General features: G+C 48.2%; 1 protein-coding gene across 2 annotated transcripts in view; it reads left to right on the top strand.

The window, feature by feature from the left end:
- AGGF1 (angiogenic factor with G-patch and FHA domains 1) overlaps window positions 1–17,375 on the top strand; it is a 425,972-nt gene that overhangs the window by 153,065 nt on the left and 255,532 nt on the right. Inside the window, exon 3 of one of the 2 annotated variants that reach the window (XM_078675220.1) lies at window positions 13,640–13,836. In XM_078675220.1, the coding sequence (XP_078531346.1) occupies window positions 13,640–13,836 (197 nt within the window). The remainder of the gene's footprint in view (window positions 1–13,639; window positions 13,837–17,375) is intronic. The other variant, XM_078675222.1, reaches the window with a different exon arrangement.

The raw sequence follows: 17,375 nt of genomic DNA, 5'->3' as shown, positions 1-17,375 counted from the left end.
TTGCTTCCTCATAAAGGGTCTGTATGTGTGGTGCCAGGATCTCTCTAATTACGTAGTAGTACTCTGCTGGGTAACCGTCAGGTCCTGGGGTTTTAACAGGAGATATTGCTGATACAGCTTGATCTATTTCCTCTCGAGTGATGGGCTGATCCAGTATCTGGGCTTCTGATAGATACATCTGCCAGTGGATTCCTCACCTTGTGAATATCCCCTTGCATCAGCAACATTTGGAAATTCTTTTTGTAGCTTCGCGCCGACGTGGACGACATCACAGAGGCACTGCATCGCGCGCGACTCCGCCTGACGTCACCGACACCATAATAGGCCCACGCCGGCGTGATGACATCAGTTCCCTTTCTTCCGCGTCGTCGACGCTAACGGTTATCAAGGGATTGTCTGTAGCTGTGTTGTAACTTTGTTACTTTGTATTTCTACTGGTGTCTTCTTTGTCTACTGTTGTGATTACTTCGAAGAAGACTGGATTTAAAGCGTGCGGAGAATATGGCAAGACGATGTCTATCACTGATCCACACAAGTGCTTTGTTTGGTGCTTGAGCTCCGATCATGACGTTGAAGATTGCCCTTCTTGTAAGAAGATGACTCCGAAGGCTCTCCGGGAGAGGGAGACGAAACTCCTCGTAGCAAAGTTGAAGAGCAAAAAGGATAAAAAGAGTTTGAGGTCACGAACTCGGCGTTCGAGGTCTCGTTCGAGGTCGCACTCAGATTCGTCTTCGGCTCATGCTTCGAGATCTTCAAGAAAGAAACCTAAGAAGAGGAGTCATGAATCACGCCATCATTCTGAGAAAGACTCGAGTTTGAGGCTGAAGTCACAGGTGAAGTTACTTCGAAAGGAGGCGGAGGCGGAGGCTTCGGAAGTGCAAGTCTCCGAGAGTGAGGCTTCGCGTGCGGATTTGCCTGTGTCATCGAAGCAGTTGCCGAATCCTTCTCCGAATCTATCCCATCCTTCTGGTCAAGAAGATGAAGATGAAGATGAAGGTGATGAGGAAGAAGAAGGTGATGGCGAGGCTTTGTTGCCTGCGGGTTCGTCGACCCCGGTGCACCAGCCTGAGGTGGAGGCCGAAGTCGTGAAGACTCCGCTCCCTCAAGAGCAACCTGGAGGCTTTTATCCAGCCTTTACGGCTCCAGGTCAGGATCCAACTCAGTTCCTGAATGCCATGTTTGGAGTTTACTCCAGGGCTATGTACCCCTCTGGTGCACCGGTTGGTCCCACGGGTCCATTGGCGTTTAATCTGGGTGTTCCCCAGGCTTATGCTCCTGCGCCTTTTATGCCTTTCATGCCGGCTCCAGCTCCGCATTGGTATTTTCCGTCGACGCCGATACCCTCGACTCCGATGCCGAATCCAGTTCGTCCTCGGGTTAAGCTGCCTCTTCCGACTTCGGCGTCGGCTCCGGCTCCGGTGGAGTCGGTTCCGGATCCGTCGACTTTGTTTATGAAGGAGAGGTCGAGGCGTGAGGCACAGAGGCTTCTGGAAGAAAAGAGGTATCGGGATGAAAATTTGGAGGAAGGTGAACTGCAGGATTCGGAGGATCCTTTTGATGACCTGAGAGAGGCTAGTGGCCTGGAGCTGTCTCCTGAGTGGGATTTGGCCTCTGTATCTGACGTGCCTTCCAAGGATGTAACACCTTACCACGTTGTTATTAAGAAGTCTGCAGACTTGTTAAATATTACTCTGCCTACTGCTGAATACAAGTCTAAAATTCTTACTGAGGTCCTTCACTCGCCTACTTCCGTAATTGAACCAATGCTCCCTTTTAATGACGCTTTGGCTGAGCCTATTTATGAAGTTTGGAAAAAACCTCTGACAGCCCCTGCTGTTTCGAGAGCTGTTGCGAGGAGGTATAGAGTGACACCTGGTGACCTGGACTTTTTGTCAACGCATCCCCTGTCCGAGAGTTTGGTTGTGCAGGCTGCCTGTTCAAAGAAGTCCATGGGTGCTTTCCGCAGGTTCCTGGGGACAAGGAAACAAGACCTGGCGGCCAAGAAAATCTGTTCATCAGCCAGCATGGCGTTAAAGTCTACAAATGTAACTTGCCTGATGGGTAGATACATCCATGCTTTGATGGATTCCGTCAAACAGTTGGTGCCTAAAATTCCTGCGAACGATGGAAAGGATTTTCAGGAGGTTATTTCTGACACTCAGGTTGCGGCAAGGCAGGTAATCCAGAGTGGGCTGGACACGGCTGATTCAGTGGCGAGAGTGATGGGCTCATCAGTGGCCACAAGGAGAGCTGCGTGGTTGAAATCTTCAGAATTTTCTGTGGATGTTCTGTCTGCTTTGATGGATTTGCCCTTTGATGGGTCAGGATTGTTTGGTAAGAAGGCTGACGCTGCTTTAGAGCGGTTTAAAGACAGCAGAGCGACAGGGAAATCTTTGGGCCTTCAGAATCGTTTTGGAAAACGATTCAGAGGATTTGGCAGATTTTCGGTCCTACAAACAATCGCAGCAGCCGCAGCAGCAGCAAAATACGCTGTACAAGTCATACAGGGGCAGACAAAGAGCTCGTCCTAGAGGTCGCCAAGCCTCCTCCTCCTCCTCCTCCTCCTCCTCCTCCTCCTATTCCCCTTCCCAGCCCCCTTCCACCGCAGCAAAGCAGCCCTAGACCCGCCATTCCGGATCATGTGGGCCCAGTAGGGGGTCGGCTTAACCATTTTCTACAAGATTGGGAATTCATTACATGGGATCTTTAGGTTCTCAATCTCGTGGAGAATGGGTATGCTCTTCCCTTTCGGGAATTTCCCCCCAATTACCCTCCTTGTCAAGGTTATTGTTCGGAGGACCACCTGCTGCTCCTGCAGGAAGAAGTCCTGGCACTGTTCAGAAAAGGTGCGATAGAGGTGGTTCCGGAGCAGGAGAGGGGTCAGGGATGCTACTCCCGGTATTTTCTGATCCCCAAGAAGGATGGCAGACTTCGTCCTATCCTGGATCTCAGGATCTTGAATCTCTACCTGAAGCAGGAGAAGTTCAAGATGCTCACCCTTGCACAGGTTCTTCAAGCGCTGCTGGAAGAAGAATGGATGGTGTCAATCGACTTACAGGATGCGTATTTTCATATTCCCATCCTGAAGTCGCACAGGAAGTATCTCCGTTTCACGGTTGGATCGCAACACTACCAGTTTGCGGTCCTTCCGTTTGGTCTTACAACCGCACCTCGAGTCTTCACCAAGGTGATGTCTGTGGTGGCTGCACGTCTCAGAAGATCTGGACGATTGGCTGATCAAAGCAGACTCTCCACAGATAGTGCTCCATCATCTGCAAGAGACCATCCTCAGTTGTTGCACAGGTTGGGTTTTTCGATAAATGTACCCAAATCTCACCTGGTGCCCTCCCAGCGCAACCTGTTCATAGGTGCGGTACTGGACACTACTGTGTGTCGTGCATTCCCTCCTCCTCAAAGGATTTGCGACATACAGGAAATGATTCCTTTATTCTACAATGGAGCGGTTGTTCCAGTCCTGAAGGTCCTTCGCTTGCTCGGTCTGATGGCTTCTTGCATTCTGTTGGTCAACCATGCACGCTGGCACATGAGGCCACTCCAGTGGTACCTCCGCAGGCAGTGATATCAGCACAGCGGAGATCTCAGGGAGTCAGTGAGGATCTCCAAAGAGACTGCAGCCGATCTGTCTTGGTGGAGCGTGGAAGGCAATCTGTCACAAGGAAAGTCTTTTCAGCTACCTCCATCGGTGGCCACAGTGATAACGGATGCATCCACTCTAGGGTGGGGTGCTCATCTGGGGGATCTGGAGATCAAAGGTCTTTGGTCTCCAGAGGAAAGGTTGCTTCACATCAACCTTCTAGAGTTGCAGGCGATACGTCTGGCGCTCAAGGCCTTTCTCCCTTCCCTTCGCGGTCAGTCAGTTCAGGTCCTGACGGACAACACGACTGCGATGTGGTATGTCAACAAGCGGGGAGGAGTGGGGTCGCAGTGTCTCAGCAGGGAGGCTCTGCGTCTCTGGTCCTGGGTTCAGGACCATCAGATTTGTCTGATGGCAAATCATCTGGCCGGAGTCTTGAACGTACGTGCAGACAGTCTCAGTCGGCAGTTCTCCGCCGACCACGAGTGGAGGCTTCATCCAGAGGTAGTTTGTCACGTCTTTCGGACGTGGGGGACTCCTCGGGTGGACCTGTTCGTCACTCAAGAGAATACTCACTGCCTGTCATTCTGCAGCCTCCAGTTTCCGATGCTGGGAGCCTTGGGGGACGCGTTTCAGTTGAGTTGGGACTCGCAACTCCTTTACGCGTTTCCACCCATACCCTTGATTCCTCGGGTTCTGAGGAAGATTCGCCAAGACCGGGCCCAAGTCATATTGATTGCCCCGGATTGGCCAAGAAGGGTGTGGTACACAGATCTTCTCCACCTCTCCTCGTGCCCTCCGCTCCGTCTCCCTCACAGGGCAGATCTCCTCTCCCAGATGGAGGGGCAGGTTCTACACCCCCACCTCCAGACCTTACACCTTCATGCCTGGAGATTGAGCGGGGCAACCTGATTTCCTTTTCTCTCCCACACGATGTGGTGGATGTCATTTTATCGGCCAGGCGTGACTCCACCAAGTCCATTTATTCTTATAGATGGTCTAAATTTGTTACTTGGTGTGGGGAGCAGTCCATTGACCCTTTAAGAGCTTGTTTGTCCAATATACTTCAATTTGCACTTTCTTTGGCCCAGCAGGGTTTTGCGGTGGCAACTATCAAAGGTTATTTGTCGGCCTTATCGGCTTTCCTTTGTTTGCCGGACCAGCCCTCTTTGTTTAAATCTCCTATTGTATTACGATTCATTAAGGGCCTTACCAATAAATTTCCTCCTACACCTTTTATTGGGCCTCAATGGGACTTGAACCTTGTTCTTACATTTTTGATGGGTTCGCCTTTTGAACCTTTACACAAGTGTCCCTTGAGACTTTTGTCTTTTAAGACTATTTTTCTAGTGGCAATTACCTCGGCAAGGAGGGTAAGTGAGCTTAAAGCTCTTAGTTCAAAGCCCCCATTTTTTTCCATTCATGCTGAACGAATGGTTCTTAGGACCAGGGCTGCTTTTCTGCCTAAGGTGGTAACTCCCTTCCATCTAGGACAGTCCATTACCCGCCATACCTTCTATCCTCCCCCTCACCCTTCCAAAGAGGAGGAGAGACTTCACCGCTTGGACCCTAAGAGGGCGGTGAGCTTTTACCTGGACAGGACAAGAGAGTTCAGGTTGGATGACCAGCAGTTTGTTGGATTTGCTGGCTGCAAGAAGGGGAAGGCGGTGCACAAGCGCACGCTCTCGAGATGGATTATCCTCTGCATTAAGATCTGCTACGCCCTGGCGGTAAGGAACCTCCAGAGGGTATAAGAGCTCACTCTACTAGAGCAAAGTCTTCTACATCTGCTTTGTCTAGGGGTGTACCTGTAGAGGACATTTGTAGAGCAGCGACATGGGCCTCCCTCCACACTTTCGCAAAGCATTACTGCTTGGATAGCGAGGTGAGGAGGGACGGTCATTTTGCGAGTTCTGTCAGTCAAGATTTTCTGGTATAGAAGAATGGACATCCTCCTCCGGGAGTGGGGACTGCTGTGGGACTCTATTAACAAGGTGAGGAATCCACTGGCAGATGTATCTATCAGAAGAACAAGTTACTTACCTTCGGTAACGCTTTTTCTGGTAGATACAATATCTGCCTGTGGATTCCTCACTGACCCACCCGCCTCCCCGTTGTCCACTCTTCTATGCCTGAGTTACTGTAATGTATATATTTTTATTGTCAAAGGAAATGTTTATTGCAATTTGCTTTCCTGTATTGGCTTCACACTGTGTGTGTTATCTTGGCATTGTGTACTGTGTATACTGTGTATATATCTGCTGTCATCAGTCCGTCCGTCAGTATGCCTCGAAGGCACGGAAAAAAGGGCAGGACTGATATCATCACGCCGGCGTGGGCCTATTATGGTGTCGGTGACGTCAGGCGGAAGTCGCGTGTGATGCCGTGCCTCTGTGACGTCGTCCACGTCGGCGCGAAGCTACAAAAAGAATTTCCGAATGTTGCTGACGCAAGGGGATATTCACAAGGTGAGGAATCCACAGGCAGATATTGTATCTACCAGAAAAAGCGTTACCGAAGGTAAGTAATTTGTTCGTCGATCTCCGACAGCCGTGGTAGCGGGACGCTTCACAAGAAGGCAGAGACGTCTCCTGCGCCTGGGGCCCGGGCGTCAGAGAAGAGACTTTTGTAGTACATTGCAAATGTCTGGGCTGTTGTCTCTGATGTCTGTTGGGTACACCCGTCAGCGTCCACAATCTCGGTAATTATCGGATTAGCTAAGGGATGCCAGCTTATATATGAGCTTACTGTTTTATTCCCCCAATCTTTAGACACGAGCCATGGATGATCTCCACATTTGCTTGACTGAGTCTAGGGAGTCATGATGTATTTCCGCGCGTATGAGCTAGAATTGGCGAAACTCAGTGTCTCCATTTGTTACACCCATGGCTTGCTCTAAGCAGAGTGCACGGGTCTCTAGGTGGGAGAAGTGTTCCTCCTGGGATCGGTGCATCGCTTTCACATATCCCTTGACAAAGTTTTTCTGACTGCTCATAGTGTACCCTTGTTATATTGGAAGTATTGCCTAAGTTCTTCTCTCAGGGCCTTTTTGCAATCTTTGTGCTGGTGGAACCAGGCGTTAAGACGCCAAATAGGGCGGAGTGCACCAGTGGGTCCACCCATGTAGAGGTGTAGGGGAAAGCGGTTGAATATCGACCGAGAAAAGTGTATGGAGGTTTGCCACCAGGCGGCAATCGGGAGCGGGCATAAACACTATGTCAATGAATGAATGAGTGTGGTGGGCTGCTGATGTGTGGGTGTATTGGTGTAGCCGGTGGTACCATACTCTACGGACATCAAAGAGCCCAAGCTGAGAGACCCAGTCCGAGAGTCGGTAGGCATCTGAGTGCCTACCATGGAAAGAGACCCCAGTAGTATCTTTGGTAGGGTCCATGACTGCATTGAAATCTACCCCGCACCTTCTCCCTCATCACTGTCACACCCTGGGGAAGAGACGTCAGCAAGGTTGTGAGGTCCCGTAGGGATGTCTCTAGGAGTGCTGGGGACATGTATACTGTAATCAGATTTAGGATATGTCCACCCATCTTCCCTGTGAGGGCTAAGACTCGTCCTTGAGGACTAGTATGTCCCGGGTAACTGTGAAAGGAAGAGCGGTGAAGAGGAATAGCTACTCCTCTGGATCCTCAGGTGAACCCTGCATGGTGAACCCTACCATTTCCCTACCAGGCTAGGAATGTTCAGTGATTTCTTAGCAGGGGGGTCTCTTGCAAGTTGAGGATCCTGGAGGTTGAGCGTTGTGCAAACTTCAGGACTGCAGCACGTTTCACCCTGTCCAAAAGTCCATTGACGTTCTTGGAGAGTACGCACAAGGACTCCAGGTCAGTGTAGTACGGTGTCATTGGTGTTGCTGCTATATGGGCAGTAACATCTGGGCCTGGGTGCTCGTGAGTCTGCGCGCAATAGGGCCTTAAGCGTAGAGTATGGACTCCTTGCCGTTGTGCGGTCAACAAATGGGGGATATGGGCCCTGTGTGCCTGGTGTATTATCGAACTGATCAGTATGTAGAAACATAAAAAAGGTTCCCTGAACAGTCCCCCATCCATCCAACTTCCCCACACTTCTTTCCCTGAAGCATCTGTCGACTTAATAAAAACAGTTCGAACAGGTGTAACAATTATTATTGGAGGACGAAGTGGTGGACCCTTTCACGTTGTAGGATTTAAGGAGTCTCAAGAGTTTAGAGTAGTAATGTTCCTTGAGGCTGTCATCGGCCTTGACTATGTCTATGGGTCTAACCCCTATATCGCTGGACTGCGGGAGAGGTCTGTGTCTCTGGATTCATTTAGTGGTGTGGTTGGAGACCCCCTCTGAGGCGCCTCTCTGGTCAGTTGAAGCTCCTGTGACAGTTCGCACTGTCTTCTTGTGGCAGGGGATGCGGATGTGCTTCTCCCCATCAGTCCCAGTGGTACTGATGGCTTTCGTCGAGTGTTGCGGCCTCTCCGAGAGCGAGTGCGCTGCGGCTTCAGTATTTTACTCTGCGTGTTGTCAGCGTTGCCTTTTGTCGGGGACATAGCGGCCATGTGCTGTAGGGACGTCCAGGCCGCTTCCGTGTTGTCGAAAAAGTGACTTTCATTGTTGAGGTTTACTCTGCGGCGGGCAGGGAACAGGAGTCGGTAGGATAGGTTAAGTGCCCTTAGTTTTTGTTTGACCTCAGTAAAGGATCGCCTCTACATTTGCACTTCTTTCGTATAGTCCGGGAAGATCATCACCCTGTTCTCTTAGCAGGAGAGGTGGGGGTGAGAGCGCGCCTCGTGCAAAATGGTATCTCTGTCCTTGAAATTGAGGACGCGTGCTATGATCGGTCTGTGGGTTCATTCCACCACCAACCAAATGGAGAGGCACTCCGGTTGCATGCATGTCGTAATCCAGATCGCTATGAATGAGGCAGGCAAGACTGATTCTATCCCTTCTGGGATGCCCACAAAGCGAAGATTGTTCCTTCAAGAGCGATTCTCAGCATCTTCGGCTCTTCTGTGCAGGTCAGCCGTGTGGGACAATAGCCGCAATACCCGAGTCTTCATCGTCGCCATTTTGTCCTCGATGGTAGACAGTCAGGACTCTGCCTCTGAGATCCCGGCCGTCGCATTACGAAGGTCCTGTCTAATGAGCAATACATCTACACGCACCTCCCTTAACTTATTCTCCGCTATGAGGTGCTTATGGCCTGCATTATTGTGGCCAGATCCCCTTCTGGCAGAGGCAGCTTGGCCTGGGTTAAACCTCAGACACTGGAATTACCAGTGGTGTATTACTCCATGCAGGTTTGGGATGGAGGTGGCTTTGTTACATTATCTTTACCCATGGTTGTGCACTAAGGCTCCTCACCTTTCCTCAGGGGGAGGTGGGAGGAGGGGGGGGCCATCTCCTCATGGTCAGCAGCAGCCCGGCCTTCAGAATAGCAGGATTCTTGCCCACTCTAGTTCTCACTTCTCAAGGGGCATGTCAGTCGATTTTCCTTCCTGCACTTCGGGACCACACATGTGTCTCCAGTGCTGTGTCGTGCTTTTCACCAGCGACTGAAATATCTTGCTTCAAAACCCACCATCCCCGACGTGGCACGGGACGCTGCGTCATGCAGTCCAAGACTTTCGCCCTGAGCCGTTGTTGATGCTGAGCCTTATTTTTGTATTAGGGCTTGCGCTAGTGTAGCCGCCCTCTTTTGCTGTCCTCCATGACCTCCCGGTCATGGAGCAAGGACCCGACCCAGGTGTAGATTTGATCTCTTTTTGCTCTGCGCGTTCTGCTCTCTTATTATGTTTGCAGGCCTCAGGCTGTCCGGTCGATATGGCCTTTCATAACTCGTGAGGCCCGCCTTTCATCAGAGTCTTCTCTCTCCGGTTATCTCACGGAGTGGGCGCCTTGTGGCCACTTGACCCTGGAGGGGTCACTGGATGAGGGGCTTCCTGTCCTCTCAGGGTCCAGAGGATGAGGTTGGACCGTGGTTCCAGCGTTGCAGATGCAGAGGATTGGGGATATCCCCAATCGGTATCCTACTTCTGATGCTTCCTCACGTAAGCACACGGAAGGGACTCCCAGGCAGGCCAACTGGTCCCAGAAGGGGATTCGCATCACGCACACAGAGTCTCGCGTCGCTGCCCTGCACCCCCGCCACCACCCCACCTGGACAGATGATCTGTAGTCGGCCGTTCCTCGTGGCCTCCACCAGCCAGCCTAGCATGAGGCCAGGTGGGTCTACGTGATTGCTGCTCTACAGCGGGACCCACCCCTCGGGTTGATGCAACGTTGGTTCTCCTAGGAGGGGCTCAGGTCCACTGCCCTGTGGAATCCTCTGGAGACGGGGGAGAGAGAGAATGGGAAGGCGGAACTTCCCAACGCTGTCCAGGTCTCCCCCTCAGGGTGTGCACCGTATCTCATCCTGGCGAAGCGGCCTGGTCTGAGGTCATGTCCTTCACGCCGACGGTCTTCTGGCTGTGCGGTCAGGGATCTTACTTGTGACCATTATCGCAGCATCGGTGGAGGCCTCTGAGGTCCCGGAGGGTCCCCTCACTCTGGGCCAGGTAGGCCATGGACCATGTCTCTCAGCTCCGCCATAATCAATGGAGGTTGAGGTATCCTGGCGGGTCGTGCGGTGCTGATTGGGCACCGCACGAGTCTCCAGGGACTAGACCAGACTGCAGATGGCGATCTTACAGGTCTCGGGCAATCTCATCCCTGAGAGGCCGACAGGTCCCATGCCGCCGGCTTCTGTTCGCGTCTCCGTCACTGGAACGCTCCTGCACTCTTGGCCATTTCAGGTTTCAGTGGACTGCTGTGCTCCGGGCAGAGTCGTTCCACAGGCTCTACTCCCTGTCTTTCCATGGGGCTACCATTTTGTGTGGGGATGTCCCATCAGCTCAATCTAGGACAATCTCTCCAAAGCTAGGGTCCTGGATTGCTGCCAATTGTTTCTCGGCAGATGCGGCAGCCAGTGATCGTGTCTAGATGTCCTCAGAATTGTGGGGATTCAAGCAGAGGGGAATGCAACACTCTCAAAGTGCGACCGCCTTCTTGATGCTTAAGTATGAATATTTACACCAAATTTATAACAAATTTAAAATCAAAGTTTTCTGCATAATTTTGGTGTGCATTTTGGTTTTATTTTTATGATGTTACAGTCTAGATCCAACGTGGGCATGCACTGAAGTGTACACATGAACCTTTGTGCCAAATCTTTCGCAAATTGGAAGATTGTAAAGTATTTTTTTGATATTTGTCAGCCATCTTGGATGTTGATTAGACTATAAGCCGTCATAGACAAGATCCACTTGGGGTCTTGCTCTTATATGATTACTATTACAAAGACTAATGTCTGTACCAACTTGTAGCTTTCTATCACAAGGTGACCAATTTTTCAGTCTAACAGCTATACTAATACTGTTTGCTGGACTAGACATGATTACAGGTAGCTTTACAAAGGGTAAAGTGATTCCAAAGTATTTCTAAATCGTGTTGCTGTTGCATGCAGATACATGATCTGTTCCCTCCCAGTGTTCCAACGGATGTAAGATCCATTATGCACTCTGGAGGTTGCTTTGTCCACCTACAGCAAGTTTACATTCACCTTTTAGTGTCCTAGCACTGATTTCTTGGTTTGGACTCTGTAATCCATTACTGTCCATTTGGAGTGCTACTAGCACACCCATTTAATTTCACATTATTTTATGATTATTAAATATTTGGAGCTGCTGCACGCACGCTTAGTGTTTTACGCTGTCTCCTAAACTGTGTACTTGTTAAGTTAGCGGCCATGTTCCTGTTCTAGAGAGTGATCAGATCACTGGTTAAAATTGTTGCTAGTTAGATGCAAATTACAACTCTAGCCCAATTATCCAAGACTTGACTCTTATCTTTAATTCTATAAAATTGTCCAACATCATGTCAGAGCTGCATAGTAGCAACAACATCAGGTTGGATTAAACTAAGCCTGTTCACTTCACTGGCTTGATCTAAGGACTTTTAGTTACTGTTGATTCCCTCAAAATCTTATACTATGATCTTTGCATTAGCTGACAGCAGAGGTGTACACCTTTTGATAACTGGTGTAACAGTCAATATTGGAATACCCTGTTTTAGTAGCCAACCCATGTTCACTCGCCTGTGGAGATGGGCTTAGCCATCTATCCTTTTGATCTTGAGTACCAGTGCTTTTCACATTATTTTCACAAACAGTTGAGATTTATGAGTTTTATACATATTTACTTCTTTGTTAGTTGATTATTCATGCAGGGTTTTGAGCGTCAGACTTATTAATGTAATTTCTTGGCTAAGACCCACACACCTCCTGCATTAACAAACCTTTTCTATTCTAACTTTTCTTATCCCTCCTTGTTCCTTTTCTGCACTTTGGCAACAAGAGTTACTCTCTGATGACATAGTGATCATTAATGGTGCCTCCAGGACTTAAACTGAGTTAGAGCAATGAATTAAAGACTGTAAAGAAATATCTCACTTATTGTTACTTAGTTCATTTCTCTTCGTTCTTGTGTGTTAAATACTTTGTTTGTCATCTGCATGGTGGGCCTGGCGGGTCTTAAATGTTTATCTGACTTATGAATACACTTTGAGGTTGTTCGGGTAAACTTTGTTGAGTTGTTTAGGGAGAGCCCTAACTTTGGAACGTTCCCGCATTGTTCTCTGGCTGACTATATGTTATCCTTCTCTGGCTGTGCGTGAAGGGATCTTTATTCCTCGGGAGTGCTTTGACTACTTATAAGAGGGTAAGAGCCTAATTTAGATTAGACGGCATACTCTGTCCCAACGGCGATGGATAGCGCATCTGCTGAAGTATAAACTCCATAGGATATTATGGGATTTATATTTCGACAGACTGGATATCTGTCACCGTTGTGACTAAGTAAGCCGTCTGCTGAAATGTAAATCAGGGCCCAATAATTTTTTCATACAATATTGGCCTTTAAGGAAGTAACCTTTGTTGTTTTCGGGTTTCCTGAAGATGACAGGCTTCTAACAGTTTTTTTCACCATTATATGGGAAGCTGCAATAAAACCAAATGTCAGGAATTACATAACAAGCATTGGCATAGCCAATAGGTCTCGCCTTTGGGACCTTATAAGTGTTTAGCCATGTAACAGTTGTTGTTGCACCAAGGATATTTTGCTGCGTAACTTAATACTTATAAGGTCCCAAAAGCGAGACCTATTGGCTATGCCAATGCTTGTTTTTTGCTTGCGTTCAGGCCCCTGCCCTCCTTGCGCTGCCAGTGTACCCCAGTCAAGAAAACAAATTATGGTAATATAGCTCTTAATTTCCTACCGTTTTCGGTGAGATGTTACATTGAAATGATCGGGTAAAAGTAGCCTTAGGCATGAACCTTGTCTAATTGGCAGCATTTTCAAAAGCCAGCTACTAAATGTCTCGGCCAGACCAGCGCATGCTCTGGATCAGGCTGAGACCTAAAAATGTAGTAGCACAGTCTGGCCAGTCTATATTGTTGGTATGCTATACACCCTCCTCTTACACCGACTTCCTACCCTCACTTCTGCACCCTCCGGTCACCTTTTTAATGTTTGAGTGCCTATCATCTTCTCGATTAATATCACACCCATTCTGTACATCTTCCCATCTGCCCTGTTGGGGAATACAGTCATCTTTCTCCTTTGTTTCTCCTCCTGTCCACTCATCTAGTTCCTCCTCCTAAATGTATCCCTGGAAGCAATAAAAAAAAACATTTTCACTGTACTAAGATCAAACACTATTGGATTTATCAATACTTGTTTTAGTTATCTACTTCGTCAATAAATTGAAATATACTTGGTGACCTATGCAAGTTAACAAAATTCTTTTTGACGGAGCGACGAATGAAAATTATAATTCTGTGCCCTTTAACAGGGCAACTGTGTGCCTTTATCTCTAGATTTACGCCATGGATCGTAAGTCTCCCTTGAATGGAAATAGTTTTTCTTCTTTACCTACTTTATTTCGAGTGATTAGTTGGCTATTTTGCTAAAGTGTGACTGGGTAATTTGGTGTAAATTATGTTTAATTGGCATTCTTTTTTTGCAGCAGATTATTACTACCCGCATGAGAACTATTACCAGAGTTATGATGTCCCAGTGGATGCCTTGCAAGCAAACCATCAGAATGAAGATTGTATTCCCATTCCCGCAAGCCAGTTGGTTACGAACACAAGTGTTCATGCTAGTACCAGCATTGTGGAGAACGGACAATCTCATGATGCAGCACTTGGTCAAAATACAGAGGTAACTGCCATATCGTGTTTTTGTTATCTTCAGATCTCTTTTTGTAAGGTACGTTGAGCCATTGCACCTATCTGAAACTCGCTAGTGCTGAATTTTAAACATTTATTTTTTGTTGCATGTATGGATCTAATTTATAGTTATGTATGTTTTCACAAATTAAACTATGAAATACTATGGTAACTTCTATCAGCCTAATTGGGCAAAATAAATCAATAAAATCTTGAACAGAGACGCTATCATGGACATCTACTGTCAGGGCAAACAATCTTTCAATCAGAGCAAACAACCATAGAGTTGTTAAAGTGTTTTTTTCTGCTATATTGCAAACACGACTCATTGTTACCGTCAAAATGTCATGAGCATTGCACACTCAAGAATGGTAAACGCTGCAATCAGGAAGACAGAAAAAAATCACCACCTACTGAATTACTTGTCCACACATTGACACGGACAGCAGCACAATCTAAGGTTTGCCAAAAGTATGTAAGACACACCACGCCCACAGACCAAAAAACAAATGCTCATGGTTTTATTCACAATGAATAATTGAAAATTGTGAGACATAGCTCAAATGTAGCAAACATAGAATGATAAGACAAATTAATATTGCAAGAAAAGATGCGCACAAACGTGCTCTTGGGTAGCATGAACTGGAACATAGATCTGTGAGCACAATAAAAGCTCTAGCATCAAAACTCGCCCCTCAGGACACATAGGCAAAGTTTCATGCCATAGTCTAAAGCGATATAGATATACTGCTAGAAGATATTCATCTCTTGTACACGTATCTCTGCCTGCAATGCACAGTTGTGCAATACCTCTGGAAGAGAAGGGGATTCATTAAAGGGCAGTACTCTAGTACTAAACCGACTGCAAATGCTACAGAGATCAGTACTCAAAAAGGACACCATCACTGGCCCACCACCACGCCTCAAGTCACACATAGGGTAACATGCATACTGTCATGACCTCCGAGATAACGTTCCTTTGTTTACCATGACACTGATTCATTTGGTCACTGCAGAGAGGCACCAGAAACGCAATCCACATCTCAAATCCCATATCCAAAGCGGCATGATGCACTCAAATATAATGTCACATTGTCAAGCACAGAAGAGACAGATGAGCATAAATGTATGGCTTTAATGTCCGTGGCATTACTCTTGCGTTGCGACTATTGATTATTGCTACATTCCAATCAAGCAGCAATATGGGCTCTCTTGGAACGCTTATTCCGGGACTTAATATGGAACCATGGGAGACCGCGAGTTGCTCTGTGAAAGATGTATGCTCCCAGTAGCCAAGGTGGACTAGCCTTCCCTAACATGGAACTGTATTATTTCGCTGCCCAGCTCCAATGGGTGACGAAATGGCTTGACAGTAGGTGTTTGGAAGACACAGCATCCATGCAACAGCCCTGGACCAATTCTCAAATCTGCCATCTGTTCCATTCCGTTGCCAAACTCCCGCAACACCAGGGGAGACCACGAGTTGCTCTGTGAAAGATATTGGCTCCCAGTAGCCAAGGTGGACTAGCCTTCCCTAACATGGAACTGTATTATTTCGCTGCCCAGCTCCAATGGGTGACGAAATGGCTTGACAGTAGGTGTTTGGAAGACACAGCACCAATGCAACAGCCCTGGACCAATTTTCAAATCTGCCATCTGTTCCATTCCGTTGCCAAACTCCCGCGACCACCACAACTACATTTAGGACTGGCTCATAAATGTTACAGACGGTGTTTATATCTTACCCGCACAACACTTCCATACGCCCCAAACTTACCACTGCTGGGAACGCCAAGAGGCAGGCTGGGTACATCGGAGACAGCCTTGATGACCTGGCATGCGGCAGAATTAAACACTTTGAGCGACCTATATAGAGACTATGCGTTACTAACATTTGAGACACTGGTCGAAGAGACTGAATTACCAGCTGGTCAGTTCCTTCTACACAACTACCTTCTGAAGGCTTTGTCATCTGCCTGGGGGGATCTAACAACTGAGCCACCAACACACTTAGTATTAAAATACCTGCATGTCATGGGGGCGGGATCACACGTGGTGCATTGGCTGGTAAAAGCGCTGCTTGCGCACACGTTGAAACCGATGCAACGCCTCCGAGTTAGATGGGAGACAGATAGAAGCCGACCCTGGACTGATAAGAAATGGGAGACCATACTAGCAGATGCCAGGAACATACCAAGAAACTCTAGGTTCAAGCTCATACAAACATACATCATACAGAGGGCATACCGTTCGCCTGACATGATTAACAGATATTTCCGTGATGACACCTCTGCGTATCCACATCCAGATGCAGATCTGCTTAACATGTTGTGGGTTTGCGCATCCCTTCAGCATTACTGGCAAGAGATAGCCACGGCCCTCGCTTCATGCACAGACATGACACTGCCATTGTCATGGGCAGTCTGCCTTCTAGGGCTCTAAAAAAAAAACAAGGTCACCTCGAGATTTTGTGATTTAGGTCTAATCACTGCAAAACGTCTCATAACCAAGAAATGGAAAAGCACAGATCCTCCAGAAATAATTAGCTGGAAGCGTTCATCACCCCCGTGTGTGTGTGTGTGTGTGTGTGTGTGTGTGTGTCTGTGTCTCTGTGTCTGTGTGTTTGTGTGTCTGTGTGTCTGTGTCTGTGTCTGTGAGACTGTGTGTCGGTCCGTCTGTGCCTCTCAATCAGTCAAGAGTTTGTATAGCACGGCTACTCACCTGTGAGGGTCTCAAGAGATGGAGGTGGATGGGGAGGGGCTTCAGATCCGTCAAGGCGTTGAGGTTCAGTCAAAAAGCCAGGTCTTGAGGTCCTTCCTGAATTGGATCAGCGGCAGGGTTTGCCTGAGGTGGAGGGGCATGGTGTTCCAGGTCTTGGCGGCGAGGTAGGAAAAGCATTTTCCTCCGGTTTTGGTCTTGTGAATCCGTGGGACGGTGGCCAGGACAAGTTGGGCGGAGGGAGATGTTGAGGAACAGTCTGGCTGCGGCTTTTTGGACGTTCTGTAGTTTCCTGAGCTGTTACTGGGTGACGCTGACGTACAGTGCGTTGCCGTAGTCAAGTCTGCTGGTGATGAGTGCTTGGGTGGCAGTCTTTCTGGATTCTGTGGAGATCCATCTGAATGTCTTTCGAGGCAGGCAGAGCGTGTGGAAGCAGTATGAGGATATGTCATTGATTTGTCGGTTCATTGTGAGTGAGGAGTCCAGTATGAAGCCAAGGTTGAGTGCATGGTCTGTGGAGGTGGCAGGGGTTCTTAGTGCAGCGGGCCACCAGGAGTCATCCTAGGCTGAGGGGGCAGGTGCCAGGATGAATACTTCGGTCTTGTCCGAGTTAAGCTTGAGTGTTCTTTTGTGGTGATGGCTTTGAACTCTTGCCATGTCTGAGGCCAGTGGCCTGCTGTTTTCCTACTTATGTATTTTACCATTTGAAATTTTCTCCAGCACCTAACAAGGCTAAACTACTGGAACTGTACTAACTATTTCAATAGCTTTTTAACTGCAAGGGGATGAACTCATTGAAAATTGATCACTGTT

Source organism: Lissotriton helveticus, chromosome 2_1, assembly GCF_964261635.1.
Source record: "Lissotriton helveticus chromosome 2_1, aLisHel1.1, whole genome shotgun sequence".
In the NCBI taxonomy this organism is placed as follows: Eukaryota; Metazoa; Chordata; class Amphibia; order Caudata; family Salamandridae; genus Lissotriton; species Lissotriton helveticus.
Note: the sequence above shows the minus strand (reverse complement) of the source record. Positions and strands in the feature narration are given on the sequence as shown.